Here is an 18,368-nt window from a genome sequence, read left to right on the forward strand (position 1 = left end):
TTGTTTCTTTTTTTCATTAAAATAAATACATAGATATCGAAATGTGAGAATAATCCATGTAATAGAGATAATTTCGAATTCCAATCATTAATCAATCAAGTGTTGTTATCGTGTTATTTTCATGTTCAATTTCAGTTTTATTTATGAGAAAATCTTGTATTTACATATTCTTTATATTAATCTCAACTTTAAGTATAAATGTACATGTGTGTTTGCTGTGTCGTCTGTGTGTAAATAATCCACTCGATCCACTCGATTGTATATTTAATTATGCCATATATATTTATAGAGTTAGATTCCGCACATGCATAAATAGTTTGTAAGTAATGTTAGTTAAATAGCTCATCTACGTTAAAATCGTTTTGTCGTATTTATATGATTTGTAACCATTTGTGTGTCTTTAACATTTTTCTTACTTTCTTAGAACTTTAAAAGGAGATCCACAGAAAAGAATAAGCCAATTATCGTTAACTCAAAATGGACTCTCGGAGTGACTTTGTAATGCAAATAAAATTGATTGTAAATTTGTAGAAATTATTTTTATTCATATTGAGCATCAGAAATATAAATACATCATTTTTGAACGCAAAAAAATACAATTAAAAATACATCACTTTGACTATTGATTAATTCGTTAGTTAGTTTAAAATATATGAATTCCGCCCGCGGATTGTTCTTTGTCTGTGTTAGTCCAAATTAAATTTAGAGAGTTGGTTCGATAAGCTGAACAGAAAACTATAATTGTTGATGTGGGAAATAAATTAGAATTTAAATAATTTATATTTAAAAAAGCGGAAGCATTTAATTACAAGTGAAAGCACATTCATACGAATACATATAGTATATAAAGTATACATACGTATACGTATTGCACTTTAATATTTATTTAAAAACTACATTCATATATGTTCGTTAGTTTGTTTACTTTGGTTTTTTTTTTTATCTTTTATCGATCAACATCATTTAGGCTATTAAACAAATTCATATACACATATATATATTTTTTTTTTGTATTTTCTTTTTTTGTAATTATTTTCAACTTTTTTGGTTTTGTTTTGCTAGTTAATAAATACAATTTCGAGTAGACTCGTAATTACGTAGTACCGAGGGGCATGCCCCAAAGGGAGCGTTGAGGGAACGTTCGTTTCGTGTTGAATATTTTTTCAAGAGCATCTGACAAGAGGTAGCATGAATCGTTACATAAACCATTAGTTAGCTAAGTAGTTAGAATACAATACGAATACAAATTCAATTCAAATTCAAGTTTCAATTTAAATGGTACATCGAAAAAGGGGACTGAGAGGGGAAACGGTTGTCATCGGAGGGGTCTCTGTGCACACACACACACGATATATGCCTGCCTTATAGCCAGCCATTAGGAACCGTCAGTTTAGCAACTATTTAACTGTATCTGTCTGTGTGTCCGGATGTCTGTGTACCTAAGTGTATCTGTATTTGTATCTGTGCGTATCTGTATCTGTTTCTGTTTCTGTTTTTGTATCTGTATCAGTATCTGCATCTGAATTCGCTTTTACTCCGACATCTGCTGCTGTTGTTTCTTAATTAGCGTAGTGTGGATTTTTGTGCATGCGATAGATTAGACGCCACGGTAGTCGACCATTTGCATTGCTTGCCTCAATGGGGATGTCCAGATCTTCGGGCTGCTCGCTGACCCAGTTGAACTTAAGCTCATCCAACATATCGTCCTGCTCCTGCTCGACATCCTCGGCATCCCCATTGTCCACATCGCCTGTTGCGCTTTTGCCGAGCGGCAATGCCTTGCGACTGCCGTTTTCATGATTTGTTTCATTTGCAATTTCATTTCCGTCTGGCTGCTGATGTTTGGCCACGCCCTCCTCTCCATTACCCTTGCCGTTGCCGAGCCCAAGGGCGCCAGCGTTAAGGGATTTGTTGACATCGTCAAGCAGCTGCTGTGGTGCTGCTGCCGCTGGCTGCTGCTGTTTTACTTGGGCTTCTGGCCGTTGCAGAAAATCGAAAAACCGTGACGATGCTGATGAAGACGACGCCGGTCCGTTGGACTGCGACCAGCCAATGTTCCACAGTTGACTGGGGAAATGCTGCTGCAGCAGCTGCTCTCGACGCAACTGCTCCCGTTGCCGTTCTTCCTCCAGTTGTTGCTGCTGCTGTTGTTGTTGCTGTTGCTGGTAGCGTCTGGTGACCCATGTCGTTGGCTCGAGGAACACACGTTTACCCACGTTCTTCAGTATGGCGCGATTCAATTCGACCTGTGCACAGAGGGAGTAAAGAGCAAAAGCAAATTGGTTGGCATTAAAGGAAATGAGTCACAGCACACAAGAGTTCCTGGAGGAACGTTCCCAAGCACACATTTTGTTTAAATAGTATAAATATTAGATTTTCCTACAGTAAATTGGATTTACACTTTTCTTTGGCAATTCTTAATTGCTTTTTTAACTGACTGTGTTCCTGTCCCTTCTAGTTATCTCATTTTAAAGGGCGTATAAAATATGCCCTCAAAAGTATGCAACACAATTTATGTTAAACTTATTAGAGAAGGATTATGACTGACTGAATATTTAAATCTCTTTGAATAAATTTCAATTAATGCAAACCACAAGCATATATTAAATAATCTCTTATTAAAATTCCAATTTATTGAAAAGAATCGATTTATATATTTTATTAAACTACTCGTATTTACTATAATTGTACGTTCTTCTAAGACTTTAATTTGATTTAAAATTTTCTTCAGCAATTCTTAATTGCTTTTTTAACTTTTTAACCCTTCTAGTTATCTCATTTCAAAAGGCAAGTGGAAAAAACCCTTTAAAGTTATGCAATACAATTTATGCGAAAATAAATAAGTTTAATTATGAGCAAATTTTTTAAAATTATAATCCATTAAAATAAATTAAGATTTCGTTTTTATTGAACCACTTGTATGGATATAATTATATATACTACTAATCAATCAAAAATTAAATATGCAAAATAAAATAACCAAGGTATGCAACACAATTTATGCGTAAACTGATGCTGAAAAATATGCTAGAATTATTGGAAAAGGATTATAAATGACAACACATTTAAATCTTGTTGAATAAATTATAATTAATGAAAAACAATAACGTGTATTAAAAGATTTTATCTATAAATATATCCTATTCCATTTTAATAATTGGCTATATTATTAAAAATTATTATTAAAACACTTTATCTATAAATTATCTATAAATATATTCGATTTCAATAATTTGCTTTTCTAATCAATCACAGCCATTAGTCAACTACTCAATGGCTCAACTGCATTCCATTATCGCATTGATAAGAATATTGCATTATCAATTTTAGTTATCAGTAGTGCACAATTAGTAATGGGGCTACCCCAAAAGTAATTAGCCAAGGTATGGACAAATGATAATGAACTTGTCACTTAAGGAGCAATGCGCTTCCCATTCGTGACGACTTAATTCAAATTGATTCTTTAGATAAAACCGTTTAGTCATATTTGGGCCATTCCCAGCATGAGCACGCTGAATGTTTTTACGCCGCCAGATAAAGATAAGATAAGCATGGTTTTTATAAGTGCTATGTTGTGAATTCCAGTTACCAAGTCAATCGCTTTTTCACTTATAAAAGCTCATAAGAGCTACACTATTCAATCAGTGTGAAATCAACAGCTAACAGCTAAACAATGAAAGCTATACCAATTGCCGTCTTGGCTATCAGCCTTTTGGTGGTCTTCGTCGCAGCGCGGCCGAATACATATGAATCACAGGAATATGGTTTAAGAAAGCAGCAACAAAGACCTGAGCAGAGGCCACCACAAGAGTCTGGCGAGGAGCAGCAACCAAATGGACCACCAGAGAACAATGATGACTCAAATGGTAGGCATTGATTACTTTTTCGATTAAATAAAGTATTCACACAATTGTATTGTCTTTGTAGAACGCCCACCACAACAAAACGGTCCCGGCAAACGTCCATCACACGGTCATCACGGCAATGGCAATGGCCATGGTCACGGTCATGGTAATGGTCATGGTCATGGTCCCCCACACGGTCACCGCCCACCACATCGTCCCACCCCACCGCCAGAGGATGATACCACAGCTGATTCTAACGAGTCTTCAGTGGTGCCCGAAGAGTCTACGGTTCAGCCTGAGGAGTCAACTGTGCAGCCAGAAGAAACTACCGTACAGCCCGAGGAATCTACTGTGGAGCCAGAGGAGACTACAGCACAACCCGAAGAGTCTACAGTGCAGCCTGCAGAATCAACTGCTCAACCAGAATCAACTGTTCAACCAGAATCAACTGCTCAACCAGAATCAACTGTTCAGCCTTCTACTGCTCAGCCCGCAGAAACTACAGCACAACCCGAAGAGTCTACTGTTCAGCCCGAAGAGACTACAGACCAACCTGAAGAGTCTACAGTGCAGCCTGCAGAATCAACTGCTCAACCAGAATCAACTGTTCAGCCTTCTACTGCTCAGCCCGCTGAAACTACAGCACAACCCGATGAATCTACTGTTCAACCTGAAGAATCAACTGTTCAACCCGAAGAGTCTACTGTGGAGCCAGAAGAGACCACAGCACAACCTGAAGAGTCTACTGTGCAGCCTGAAGAGTCTACTGTTCAGCCCGAAGAAACGACAGCACAACCTGAAGAATCTACTGTTGAGCCCCAAGAATCAACTGCTCAGCCCGAAGAGTCAACTACCTCGGAGTCTGTAGAGACAACTACTACTACATTAGAAATTGTTGTTTAAAATGCTAAATATGCTTTAACGCAAATTTATTTATTTTAATCAAATATCTTGTATATATATTTCATAAGGGGAATTACATTTCAGTGTACGAGCACAACCCACATCAAAATCGAGTAAATGCTTTTTTCTTTACCTGACATCAATTATTCGAATGCATTCACAAGTTTTTCATTCAAATTCTTTCATTCATGCGGCAATTTATCGTATGCCTTTGACAAATCAATACATGCGAGCTGTGACATGTGTAAATGGAGCGCACAATTTTGTGTCGCCCAGAAGCACTTCACATGCCCAACCTGGTGGCTGGCTTTAGCCTCGCTAAAGGATCGTTATTTGAGAGGCGCCCAAGGGCCAAATCGTTTGAATTCCACATTAAATCGTTTGATTTTCTTGCCTTATTCCCCCCACGACGCCGTGGGGTGCATCAACATTTTGGTAACCAAATAAATTTTGCTTTGTTGCCAAGTCGAAATATTTGTATTACGCATACGCCGCACTGGTTTCCCTTTTTCGTTTACACGATGCTAAGCCTTTCCTTAACTCGGAACTGCTTTAAGTCCGTGAAGCCTTTTTCTACCCTTTGTTTGTGAATGGGAAGAGTGTAATAAAGTTATTTAACGTAGGCAGCACAAGGAAGAGCCCAACTAGTAAGGAATTTTATAAGATGTAGAATATTAAGTATACGCAGCGCTTCACTTAATTTACTAGTTTTACAAAAATGGGTATTGCATATCTAAAGCAAAATCTATGAGCGAATAAAATCATATATAGTTCAAATAAACTTATAGGGAATTCACTAGTCGTATTCCCAATATTTTTCTTTTTTTGGGCGAACCTTTTGATATCTACCTGTGTGTTATTTACATTGCTCACATGCGGGATTGTCAATACCCGGCGATAAGCTGTGCCTTTGGGCCATAGTCTGACAAATGGCAAACGAGACACGACCTTGCTACTGGCCAACGCATTGGACCGCCTTCTGAGTGGTATTTGTGAATACATAAATTTATTGTTCTCTTCGCCGTCGGTAAATGGGAAAACTTTACGCAATTGTGTGTGCATTTTCTCCGAACTTTTCCACCTAAGTATTTTTCATTTCGAGCTCTAATTTTGATTAGCTGTTGCCATTCTCCATTTTACATCAAATCGCACTTTCTACTTTAACTTGAATTGCAAGCGCAATTTGATGCGAGTTTTTCGCGCTCTGTTTGTTTTGCAAGTTGGTCAACAAAGTTTTCTTTTGCTCATTGCCGCTTATTAAAAATTCCAAAGTGGACACTGTGGTGGTTCTTCCTCTTTCTCCTCCTTCTCGTCCACCCATTTACCCCACCTGGAGTGACTCACTCACCTGTCTGCTGTTCTGCTGCATCTGCCTGCGCGCCATTTCGAGCAGCAGCCGCTGGCGCAGCACATCCAACGGATTGACAATGGACAATGACGGCTTGTTCCGCTTCACCAAAGAGAACTCATCCTACACAGAGAGAAAGAGAAATAGAAAGATTTTATATTCATTCATTTTGTAGTTGTTAACACAATGTATAATAAACATGGTCAAGATCTTAATGCAAAAAGTTTTTATGAATGAAAGGTGTAAAGTTAGTGGAAAAGTTTCTATGAAAAAGAAATTGCAACAAACTTGAGCCTGAAAACAAAAATAGATTGAGTTCTATTCTTACTTCAATCAGAAGTTTTCTAAACCCAAACAACTATTCTGAAACGATTTACTTCGATAGCTTTTCACTTATAAAAACAAAACAATAAAATTAACATGTTTTATTGATTTGAAAATGAAATTAAAAAATAGCGTAATTAATTTTCAATTGATTTTTTGTTTGTTTTTTTTTGTCTGTTTATCATTAGAGTGCTTTAATTAGCTGATTTGATATTTTTTAAATGGTGAATGGCTTCTAATTATGTGATAAATTACTTTGCATGATGGGGGTAAATAGCTCTGTCGCGGCTGATAACAAAATTCATAGAAAACCATATACTTTTTATTTTGCCTAATTAAAAGATGATGACAATTATGTCTGGTTCCTGTTTACATACACATGTATGTACATACATATGTACATCAACAAATATTTACAACAATTTGCAATTTGCAAAAGCAGCAGCTTTCAGATAACGAACTGTGTAAACAACAAATTCGAGATAACATTTAAAGAACTCTAGATGATTTGAGTGACTAATATGAATGTTTAAAGCATGCCAATGTTACGTGACTAGCATTAAATTGTAAATTATATGATAATCAGGCTTATGGTATTCAATTACTAAGAATTAATTCTGCAGACTCAGAGTTTAGTGCCTCCAAGTCTGCTAATCTTGGTCAAACGTGTTAACACCCCCCAGTAACCAGCCGCATATAGTATACGAATTTATGACCTCACGCTCTTCATGATAATGAAAAAGAGTTTATGGAAAATAACCGAGGGTTATACGACCCATTATTGGGCTACGTCTGAATTTAAAAAACAGTGCCATGAACCTTCACTAATGTGTTTGATAAATTCGCAATAATTGTATAATGCATATACATAAGTTCTGTTAAGGAAATGGTTCTTTCGCTGTGACAGCCTGATGATATCAGCATGAATATCAAATCCTCAACAATTCATTTAGTACAATAAGTACTAGAAGTGAAGAGCACAGGGAATTGTGCTTCCCAATTGCCTATCAGCACATACTTGTTCGCAACTTTTGCTTTTAGGCTTATCAGCCACTATTACTGCGATTGTGATTAGATAAAAATACTCGTACATAGGGTCAGAATGTCTGAATTGTCCCATTGGTAACCTGCCCACCTGATTGCCACATATAAAAGACTGTTGGGAAGCCGGTTCCGATTAGTATACAACGAACGATAACAAAATGAAGGTTCTCTCAATTGCGGTATTCGCGGTCCTTTGCGTCCTGGCTGCCTCCAGACCCAACGGATTCGCCTGGCGTCGCAACTACAGTGGCTGGGGAGGAAATGGAAATGCGCAGGTTGGCGACTGGCGTAATAATGGCAATGGATGGAATGGCAACTTTAACGGCTGGCACAAAGATCAATATGGTTGGCACAGGGACGAACAGTGGGAGCATCGGAATGGACACAAACATCATGGCTGGCGCACCGAGCAACCAATTCAACCCTCCACTGAAGCGCCAGTTAACCCCTCAACAGCTGCTCCCGTGGAGACAACTCCAGCTCCAGTCGAGACTACCCAGGCCCCAGTAGAAACCTCACCCGAACTGCCAGTTGAGTCAACTCAGGCTCCACTTGAGACCACTTCTGAGGCCCCAGTTGAATCCACTCAGGCTCCCGAAGAGTCTACAACTGAAGCACCTGAGGAGACTACGCAGGCACCAGAGGAGACCACAACCGAAGCCCCTGAGGAAACAACAGCTGCACCTGAAGAGACCACAACCGAGGCACCCGAAGAGACAACAGCAGCACCAGAGGAACCTGAATCAAGTTCGGCCCCTGAAGATCTTGATGTAACTACCAAGGCACCCGAAGATCCAGAAGAGACAACAACCGACGGTTCTGGCGAAACAACCTTAGTCACAGAAGAGCCAACGGAAACCACTCAAGAACCCGAGGAAACCACAACTGAGGGCTCGGGAGAGACAACAGAGGAGAGCACCACGGTGCCAGAGGAGACAACAACAGAGTCTGAGGAGGGAAGCGGAGCGACGAGTAGTTAAGCAACACGTGAGCTCTCTCTCTCCTTCTCGCTCTATAGAGAGACTCGTAGGTCGTATAGCAAGACGTCATTAAAGCATTGAGATATGCATTTGCAAAATCATATTTCTTAGAATTTCATTCTTTATTCAATATGACTAGTGCTTAGCCAAAAGCATAAGCGACATGTACTGATGGTTTTTAGTTAAGAATCGCAATTAAATTGTTTATTTTAAGTAGTTGCTGATATTCAAATTATACGATTATCAAATCAAAGTCCCTGTGTTATTCTTCTATTGAATTCTAAAGAAATACGTCTTAGATTTATCTTTACGCACGTCGAAAATGTTAATTCGTTATGTCAACTTGTCACTGATAATTGTGATAATTCACAGTCAATCCACTTGAGAACGAGATTAAAGTACTTTCCGCTATTGCCAATAACGTCATGAAGTTTTAGTCTGATTCCTGACCCACGGTTGCCATTTAGAAATTTAATCGTTCAAGTGCGACAGATCGACTCGGCTTTAATCTACGACAATAAAATAATCACCTCGCCCATTAGTCACTCGATTCCAATCGATATTTTGGCAGTGACAGTGACAATGGAAACTTTCTGTGTTTGCCGATTAGATTGCATCAGAGAAACTGTCAGACTATTGAATTATTTGCGCATTCCATACAAATAAATAAATTTGCATAACAAAGTTGTAACAAGTTCTAGCTGTTTACCAACTATGTATCGGATGCAACAGCAGCAACTGTGCAAATATGTCAGCGGCATCTGGAAGTGCCCTATAAAAGGGCATTCGATTAAGAGTAATGACAATTAAACACTCATCATGAGAGCTATCACACTTGCAATCTTCGCAATCTTGTTGGTCGCCGTTATGGCACAGCGAGGACCTGGAGGTCCAGGACGCGGTCCCCCAGGAGGCGGTCCTCCAGGAGGCGGACCTCCCGGTGGTCAAGGCCAGGGTCCACCTAGCAGAGGCCCCGGAGGCCCAAGCAGAGGCCCCGGCGGTCCAAGCAGACGCCCACCTCCATCGAACAGCAGCGAAAGCAGTGAAAGCAGTGAGAGCGATGACAGCAGCGCTGATAACGACGAAGACGCCGACCAGGATGCTGATCAGGATGGTGATGACCAGGATGATGATCAGGATGAAGACCAGGACGAAGAAGATGCTCGTCGCAAATAGAGTGGAAACACTTGAAAAAAACAGCCAATAAATAAGTTTATGCACAATCAAAAAAGTTGTCTAAATATCATTGGAATAGGGATTGAATATTTCTGCTTAAATGAAAGAAAATTCTGACGTCAGCTAACAATTAATTGAAACTAATAAGTTTGATAATGTAAAATTATTCCAAATTATCACAACGTTCATTTGAAACCGTCTATATGACTGTCAACAATTAACAAGTCTGACGTCAAATGACAAAATGTATACTATAATTTAAGCGACGTGTTTAAATTAGTTTGATAATATGATACGGGGCGTATGCGTATTTTGAATAAGTGAATTAGCGAGGTTCATTTAAAAGAGTTATAATTGAAGCATTATTTTGATTATATTGTGGTAGGACCAACCAAAGCATAAACTAGTTTTGAAAAGTGGAGACAAAGTTCATACACATTTTTTACTATAGCAAATTTCTTAGCTTTTGAAATACAGCATGAAATATGTTTATGTTTTCAGCTTGTTTTCAGCTCAAATTGTTATAAATTGTTTAACAAACTTGCCGCATAAGTTTCCATTTGTCTTAAGTGAGCAAGCAACACAACTTTGCTCTTTAAATAGTTAAATAGTTTCCGTAACGGAGAAAGCTATCCCTTGAATGCTTTACTGTTCGTATAAACCTAATAAATACTATACGTGTAATGCAATTGCAAAGTTTCTGATCATATTTCGAGGTTGCCACGTGAGGCAAATATCGCAAGGTGAAGGAATTAAGCTGCTGACTCGAAAAGTTGGTCCTGTCGAAAGTTGCCAGTAGGATAAATATGACAAATGCCCAGGCATTCAACTCGATTGTTCTCCGTGAGAGAAAACGAGAGACAGAGAAAAAAAGAGAGAACACATATTTGTAAATTAAACAGCGTGAAAACTTGAACTTTTGCTGTCGACTTTGTTGTCGTGCGATTTATTCGCGCTGTAAAGCAATAAAAGCCAAAGTTTTATTTGTCTTCTGTCGTCGAAAGGTAAACAAAAACAGGCCCAAAAACATTTTGTTTTGTGGTCTAATGAAGCACACACAAATCGCAGTTGAAATTTTTCCATTTGTTATGCGTTCTGGCGCTACCTCAATACGCAATTGATAAATATGTTTAAATCCATTTTTATACATTGACTAATTTGTTTGTTTGTCACACGTTCGACATATGGCAATCTTCATGTTTGGTCAGTGGACACGCATCGCACATTACTGATAAGATTAGTTCAGAGTATTTGATTTTCAATTCGCTTCTATGAAATTAATGTCGCACTTCTGATTGTGAGCACTTCCTCCACTTGTTTTTTGCTGTTGTTTTATATGACATCTCTTCAAGAAAGCAAATATTATTTCATCGGAAGAGCTACTTCATAATAGTTGCATATATGTGATAAGGAAATTTCTTGTGAAGCACAAATGCATTTCAATCGGCACAAACAACGCGATAAGATTTCTAGGATTGAAGCGTGGCCATTGCTCCGCAAATATAAATTGTTTCCTAGATAACTAGTGTAAACATAGCAGTATTCTATAGGAAAGTTAAGACCCCACGTAATACTTAGGTATTTCCTAAGAGGTGAGTAATCTTGGGTTTTCATGCAATTTATACTAACGACAAGTTGTTTATATTTTAGTGCACTTTACGTTAATTAGTCTTTCTGGTAGATTTTTATTAAATACAAGTAAGAAAGAGTGTACTCGACTGTGAGATACCTGACACCTAAACGGGATTAATATACCGCAAAAATATTAAAAATACCAAAGGCTATATTTAGTATATTAATATAGTACAAAATATACCATGAAGTGCAAAGTATACCGATTGTCAGCCAAAGCAACTGAGATCTGTAGTGAATTGGCGTTTTTGCTCATACCAAATTATTTGTTAAATAACATCATACAATTTTTATCTGATCAAACCAAATCTTCAGAAATCCAAAAATCACGACTCTACCTTAGAAAATACGCTTTGGGGGTGAAACAAACTTGATCTGCATGATCTGGGCAAACAAAACAAGTATTGTCGAAAATAATATGTCCTTATAGTCTCTGAATTATAGGTATTCGTCTCGACTGTTGACGCTGATGACGAAAATAAATGGGATCGGAAATGTCTCCTTGTTACAATCCCTGTCATACATTTCCTGGAGGCACAAAGTTATAACTCTTTATTATAGATATCTACATACATCGTCTTATCTACATTTATGTATATCTAAACAATTATAATTACTTGGAACTGCCAGAAGTTTATAATACCGGAAACTACACAAAATAAATCAATTTTAAAAAACATCTATCATTTATTCATTACTATTTTATTTAAAATTCCAAACTCTTAATGAAAACTATTTCTATCAATCATCAGTTTTTTTTAGTAATTCCCCATATTTGATAGTACTTGAAAGGGACAACTTTGAAATATGAAATTGCAACATTTACCCAAAAATTGTGTATCAAATAATTCGCTTATTCCCCGAGCAATCTTGCATGAGTGGAAACATTTGTGTTGAATGTTTCGTGGAAATATACAAAAATGTGTGCAACATCAAAGAATGGAATTTATGCAGCAAGGGTCAAAGTCAAAACGCGTCCGTGGGTGAAACGGAAGTGGTCAATGAGAATGTGGTACGAAAAATGGCCAGAAAAGCGAGTGACATCTGGTGAAAACCGCAGAATGGAGAGGGAAATACTGTGCTCATCACCTCCTCACACACACACACACACACATACGCACCTGTATGGACTGTGCATCCAGATAGTCCAGAGGATATCCGTTGCCATAGCCTGCGCCGGCAGCTTCTGCCCCAGCAAGTGAGCCTCCGCCTGCTCCGATGGCAGCGCCCCTTTGTGCCGTACAAACGAGCCTCGTGGCACTGAGTAAAGTCAATAACACCGGGCAAAACCACGCTGTGGCTTTCATCATTCTGCAATTTAACAACAACAACAATATAGAGAAGGAAAATGAATAATTGCATAAAAAACTTAACGGACGCATGAATCGAGCTATTAACGTGACAGGCAAAAATTGAATTTTATTCGCTGAATAATTGCATATGGAACAGCACTGACATATAAATAATATACAGTTGATTGTGTATATACATACATACATATGTGCTCTGCACCTGTCGACTGTATCTGTCTGACTGATTAACTGACTGCCTGACAGGCGAACATTATAAGTTAAAATTGAAATGCAAAAAAATTCAATATTTTGATGCCCTTCACTTGGCAGCTGCGAAAAAGAAAAACTACATTTGAGTAATTAATGAAAATGTGAATAAAAAACGCGACGGTGTCAAACGCAATTAATCCAATACAAATAAATATTTATTTAAAAATAATTTGGTGCAGTGTTTCAGTTTCAGTCATTTTCATTTTAATAGCGATTTCAATTTAAATGTAGTGTTAACAATGAGTGCCAACAATTAATAATCATATATGGTAAATTAAAAAAAAATTGTTTTTCACTACTTTATGAAAAGTTCAAAGCAAGTACTTATTTAACGATTGCTACGACTATTGAAAACAAGTGAGAAAGCTACAAGCAAATGTACTCGACTTTGAGATACCCGCAACCCATTTTGAAGAATACCAAAATCTACCAAGATTATATACCACAAAAATACTGAAATATGCCGAAGGCTATATTTGGTATATTTGTATAGTACTACATTCAAAATATACCGAATTTACATACCACAAAAATCATAAAAATATACCGAATGCTATATTTGGTATATTGATATAGTACTACATACAAAACATACCACAAAAGTAAATAAATAAATAACTTATACAATTTGTATCTGATCGCAACGAAATCATAAATACTTTGATTTTTATTTTATGTGCCAATGCTAGTGAATATAACTTCAAATATACGCATGTTTCCGATTTTTATCGATTTGCGGGGCTGAAGTGGATAATTAACAAATGCTGATGACAAAAAAATTGTTATCCTGTCTCTTATAGTCTTTGAAAAGTAGGTGTTCATACGAATAGACGGACAGACAGACAGATATATTAATATTTTAATATGCTAGCAAACTTAATTTTATAAAACAAAATATTTAAGTTCGTCAAATTAGATATGTCATAATACAAATTCTACGACTCAAGAATATTAATATTTTAATGTGTGTGAAAATTAAATGTGCAGCAGTTTTTACGTTAAATATCTTGTTCAAATATGCTCAACACAAATCACATTTCCCCCTTTTTGCACTTCCTTGCGATTCTTGCAACAGTTTAGATGATAATTTAACAACAATTTATCAACATCAAGGGATATTTATTGCTATAATATGTAAAAGCGTTAGCATTTTGAAGCATTAGTTTCTGACTCGGATACTTCACACTGCAAATGCAACCTCAGAGAAATACGCAACCTTTTGACATCCTGAAGTGTTCTTATAATTTATGGCTCATGCACATGCATGACCACTTTCCCCGCTTTCCCTCTGCTGAAATAGTCACTCAATGGACTTGCCAAATGACTTTTCTCAGCCACAACGGAACATAAACGTAATGTGTGGAAATAACATAAATAGATGAAGAGACTTGATACACATGTGATAAGCTTAAATGCACTGGACACGTGGAGCTCTTCAGCTCATCCGAAGCTCTGAACCTTTTGACACTGACACGACACTGACACAATGAGTTATTGTTATGCCAACGAAACGAACGAAAGGATTTCACAGTTGGACACAATTTGTTGTCCCATTTGATTATCGAAAGTAACCGAATCCAAATCTCTAATACAAAATGGCCAATTGCCCAAGCCTCATGGGCCAATGACTCGCGATTGGCTTACAATTTCCGTTTGACCTAAGAGCAGGAAGAGCACAAGAGCCCAAATCGAAATCAAATGCCAAGAATTCTAAGAATAGACGCATAATGTGGTTCAGCTGCAATACGCAATCCATTTTTAGCTGTGCTGCGGTCATCAGGACATATTTTCCTATTTCACTACTTGAATTAAAGCAGGGAAATTGATTTCACTCTCGCTCTGACCATTTGCTTGCTCTTGTGTCCTTTATATCCTCTCTCACTGTTTTCATTTGCTTCCAGCATTCCGTTTATGAGTTCTTTGATTGACAAATCATTTGCACACCACCACTCGACCTTTAATTGCTCTTCCATGCTCAACGAGTCTGACAGCACACAAATCACTATAAAATCAAATGAGGTGCGATTGATGATTATTTGTCGAGCATGGAATCAATGCAATCTCTTTGGCGACATCTCTTTGACTGCTCGATTAGCTGAGCTTAATTAAAACACGAGCACACCTGGCGTATGCGCAATTTGTCAGACTCATAGCATACTTTTGGGCGCAGTTAGTAATGTCTAAAAACTATTCAAGTGATTGTTAAATAACAAAAAAAAATATAGAATACTTTAATGTTTTATAAGTCAGTAACAAGTTTATTAACTAATCATTTAGCTGGGGCAGAGCATCTGTTGTTCAAACTGATGTGGTGTCAATTTTCTGTACTTATTTTGTCAACGTTATGGACCACTTATTCGCACTGAGCAGTATTTTAAGCCCGGCTGTCACCATAAGTCTTAACCGTAAAACTTTGCGTGTTTAACTAGTTGGCAGCACTTCACGCACTTATCTATGTATAGTATGTAAGTAGCTGCCTTCAAATGGCATTTGGAATTCAGGCACCTGTCATATTTGTGCCATTTAATGCTAAAGGATTTTCGAATATGCTGACAAAATTCCAATATTGAAATGTTGACAGCTGCATGGAGATGACAATTTCATTTTATTTACTACTCGATGTGACCTGCTAAAACATAATGTTCAACTTGAATAAATGCCATTTAAATTTGAATTGGAATTCCATTTGGCCATAATTAAATCACATTGTTTAACTGGCATTCATTAGATGGAGAATTCCTTCCACAATTGTTAAATATCTGCATTTGATGTTTAGCAAATAAATATTTCGAAGAGCCTTAAACAATGCCTCGAATAATATTGGAACGCAATAAAATCCTGCCCTGCCCCACTGGTTCTCCTGTATTCTACACCCTATTCATGAAAAATGAAAATGAAGGGACTGCCCCACTGAGAAAACGTGATTGCCCAAAGCGATTGTGCCTACGACTTGCGTCGCTTTTATCTGCATAGTTAAAAAATAAATAAATAAATAAATAAGAAATAAAATCAGATGTAGAATGAAGCAGAGGGCTTGTTGTCTATTTGCATTTAACATACTCGCAATATGCAAATAAATGTAAAGCCAAGCAAAAGTTTTTTTTAGATAAAAAGATTTTTACGAGCCAACAATTGGATTCACCCGATGATGAAGTATGGCATAAACGAATATCTGAATGAGTGTTTTGACTGCAGCTCAATGTTGTGATTGAATCGCACATAAACCGTTTAACGATGCCCAATACCCTATACCTTGACATCTTGTGGGATAATCATACGAATACAATATGTGAATATAAGAGACCTGTGCCAATCGAGACCTCAATATGCATTTAAAATTCCCAGCAGGCATGCTGTGTACACTTTGAAATATAAGTAAAATTGAATTTAAATAGCAGAACAAGTGTTTCAATCTCATTTCAAAACATTGTTTTATGGAATCAGCAAACGTGACCCAAACAACGTCATCATCATCATCGTCATCACCGCTTTGCCCCGACGAAAATGACAAGGACACAAGTTTTGGCATCGTTAGAGCAGCCAATCAAAACTTGGACTTTGCCTCTACTTACTTTGCTGGCTATTGAATTACAGGTTTCATCACTTGATACAATCAAGAAAAGTGGAAAAGAGAGAAAGGTAATTAGTTTGACCTATTGAGAATCTATTAAGTAGGTTTAAGTAAGTTTTTGCACTTCAATTTCCATTTCATAAACTCAACTCATTTGGTTGCATTTGGAATTTTATAAGTTCATTTAAATGTTCCTTAATGTGGCGCTACTTTAAAGTATTGTGGGAAATGGGAAGTGGGAAATTAATTGGCAACAGATAATGAAATTGGCCAACGTTGCTTAACCAATGGCCGTCAATTAATGATGCTTCAAGCTTAATTAATAGCACATCTTTTAATTAACTCAAAGCCAAGTTGGGATCTACTCTTTAAAATCTAAGCAAATTCAAAGTGATTTAGGACAACTGATAGACGGATAAACATGATTACTAAAATGGACGAACAAGAGATTAAAATGCTTTAAATTTTAAATTCTGGTCTATAATATTAGCTATTTCGATAGTTTCTTTTGAATTTAGTTTGGTTCTAAATTATAATTAGAGCAGAATGAATATCTGAATATATCAAACAATAACACAAATTAAGGTTTTTGAATTACATTCTATTCAAATTTAAATTCCTTCATTTTATTACCAAAAAAATAAAAATGATATTAGAATAAATGTATTTACTTAAAATCACAATGAATGTAAATGCTATGCATTTTATTTAAATTTCTGCGTTCTAATTTTTTCTATGTATTTTAATCTAACGAGAAGGAACTTATATATTTATTTGAATTCAAAATATTTCAATTTATACCAATCCGCATTCTTGTCCCAATTAAAATGAAAATACCCAATTTAAAACAACAAATGAAGAGTGATATCTGAACTGTATTAATTAAAGCGAACATTTATAAATATACAGTAGAAATTTGCCATTTCCTCTTTTGCCTGAGCTGATAAACAGATAAATTTATGCCATAAAAAGTTCCACTTGACTTATGAAAGCTCTCCCACAGCTTACCAGTTAATTCTTTCAGAAATCAACAAATCCACAAAATATAAATCTGACGTCTAATTTGGCGTGAAATGGAAGCAAATGCAAATAAATGCTCGTACTTAAGTCACGTTTGTTTACTTAGACTTTTGAAACAATTTCGCACATAAAACCGTATCACGTTATCAATAGGTAATTACCGAGAAAATTCCTTTTGATCTTTACACTGGGGAAATATTTATGGTTTTCAAGATTTCGGTTTTTTTGGCCCGTTAAATTGGCCAAATTTTTTAAGAGTTCACGCGCGACGACGGCAATCAAACGAAATTAGATCGAAAAATCTGAATATTGGAATATTTTATTTCTGGCGCTAAGAGTAAATGATTACGCACTGAATGTGTTCTCGATTCTCATAAAAGATATTCTCAAAAGCACTTTGAATTTAGGGTTTTGTGACTGATTATAGACCAAGACGCTGAGTTGAAGCAACTTGGGCTGAGCTGTTCTGCTGGCTTGTTGTCTGTCTCCGAACGCAACAGGCTGACGACGAGCGAAGAACTCAGAGCTCCCAAGCATAGAACGCATGTTTTTATATTGCGAGGCAAGGACGCTGAACATGCACGAAGTTCCAAATCCGAAGTTGTAAACGACGAAGCATCGCGACGATGGCGTCGACGATGGCCAAAGAACGAGAACGAGGACGAAGCCACAGCGTTGGATAAACGATGGGCCACGCGACTAGTTATGAATGAAACCACGCGACATGCTCTACACACCGTTCTTGCCGTGCTGCTGGGTGGCACCGCACCTTGCCACCAAAAAATGCCCAACACTTGCCACATAATGTTGCCGAACGTCAGACTACTTGCTCACCTGTTGGCCACTTGCGAATGTTGCTGCAACATTTTGCTGCTAGCAACGCGTTTTATTGTAATTATCGAACTCAATTAATATTTAATGAGTTTTTATTTGCACATTAATTGTTTGCTTTAAAGTCTGCCA

The 18,368-nt window shown here is 37.1% G+C and overlaps 2 protein-coding genes across 4 annotated transcripts; one reads left to right on the forward strand and one right to left on the reverse strand.

The window, feature by feature from the left end:
• Positions 1-28: 28 nt before the first annotated feature.
• LOC133836613 (TPR-containing protein DDB_G0280363) lies at positions 29-17,915 on the reverse strand. 3 transcript variants are annotated; one of them, XM_062267198.1, is made up of 4 exons: positions 17,567-17,915; positions 12,374-12,563; positions 6,097-6,219; positions 41-2,246 (listed from the first exon to the last, which is right to left on the reverse strand). In XM_062267198.1, exons 2-4 carry the CDS (start codon positions 12,560-12,562, stop codon positions 1,560-1,562), a joined length of 999 nt encoding a protein of 332 aa, XP_062123182.1. In that variant the 5' UTR covers position 12,563; positions 17,567-17,915; the 3' UTR covers positions 41-1,559. The 3 variants fall into 3 exon arrangements, with proteins under 3 accessions (XP_062123183.1, XP_062123182.1, XP_062123181.1); XM_062267197.1 differs by having other exon boundaries at positions 17,394-17,915; XM_062267199.1 differs by lacking the exons at positions 6,097-6,219; positions 12,374-12,563; positions 17,567-17,915 and adding an exon at positions 5,598-6,048 and having other exon boundaries at positions 29-2,246.
• LOC133836614 (zonadhesin-like) lies at positions 3,631-9,675 on the forward strand. The gene is made up of 3 exons (XM_062267200.1): positions 3,631-3,866; positions 3,928-4,709; positions 8,001-9,675. Exons 1-3 carry the CDS (start codon positions 3,674-3,676, stop codon positions 8,442-8,444), a joined length of 1,419 nt encoding a protein of 472 aa, XP_062123184.1. The 5' UTR covers positions 3,631-3,673; the 3' UTR covers positions 8,445-9,675.
• Positions 17,916-18,368: the final 453 nt, after the last annotated feature.

Source organism: Drosophila sulfurigaster, chromosome 2R (assembly GCF_023558435.1).
Source record: "Drosophila sulfurigaster albostrigata strain 15112-1811.04 chromosome 2R, ASM2355843v2, whole genome shotgun sequence".
Taxonomy (NCBI): Eukaryota; Metazoa; Arthropoda; class Insecta; order Diptera; family Drosophilidae; genus Drosophila; species Drosophila sulfurigaster.

Excerpts from the sequence above, each read along its gene's own strand:
- LOC133836613 (XM_062267198.1), bottom strand. The coding sequence starts at position 12,562 with ATGATGAAAGCCACAGCGTGGTTTTGCCCGGTGTTATTGACTTTACTC. Across the intron at positions 6,220-12,373 it reads TGGATGCACAGTCCATACAG|GATGAGTTCTCTTTGGTGAA; the intron begins GTGCGTATGTGT and ends CTCTCTGTGTAG. Across the intron at positions 2,247-6,096 it reads TGCAGCAGAACAGCAGACAG|GTCGAATTGAATCGCGCCAT; the intron begins GTGAGTGAGTCA and ends CTCTGTGCACAG.
- LOC133836614 (XM_062267200.1), top strand. The coding sequence starts at position 3,674 with ATGAAAGCTATACCAATTGCCGTCTTGGCTATCAGCCTTTTGGTGGTC. Across the intron at positions 3,867-3,927 it reads GAACAATGATGACTCAAATG|AACGCCCACCACAACAAAAC; the intron begins GTAGGCATTGAT and ends TTGTCTTTGTAG. Across the intron at positions 4,710-8,000 it reads AGTCAACTACCTCGGAGTCT|TCAACTCAGGCTCCACTTGA; the intron begins GTAGAGACAACT and ends CTGCCAGTTGAG.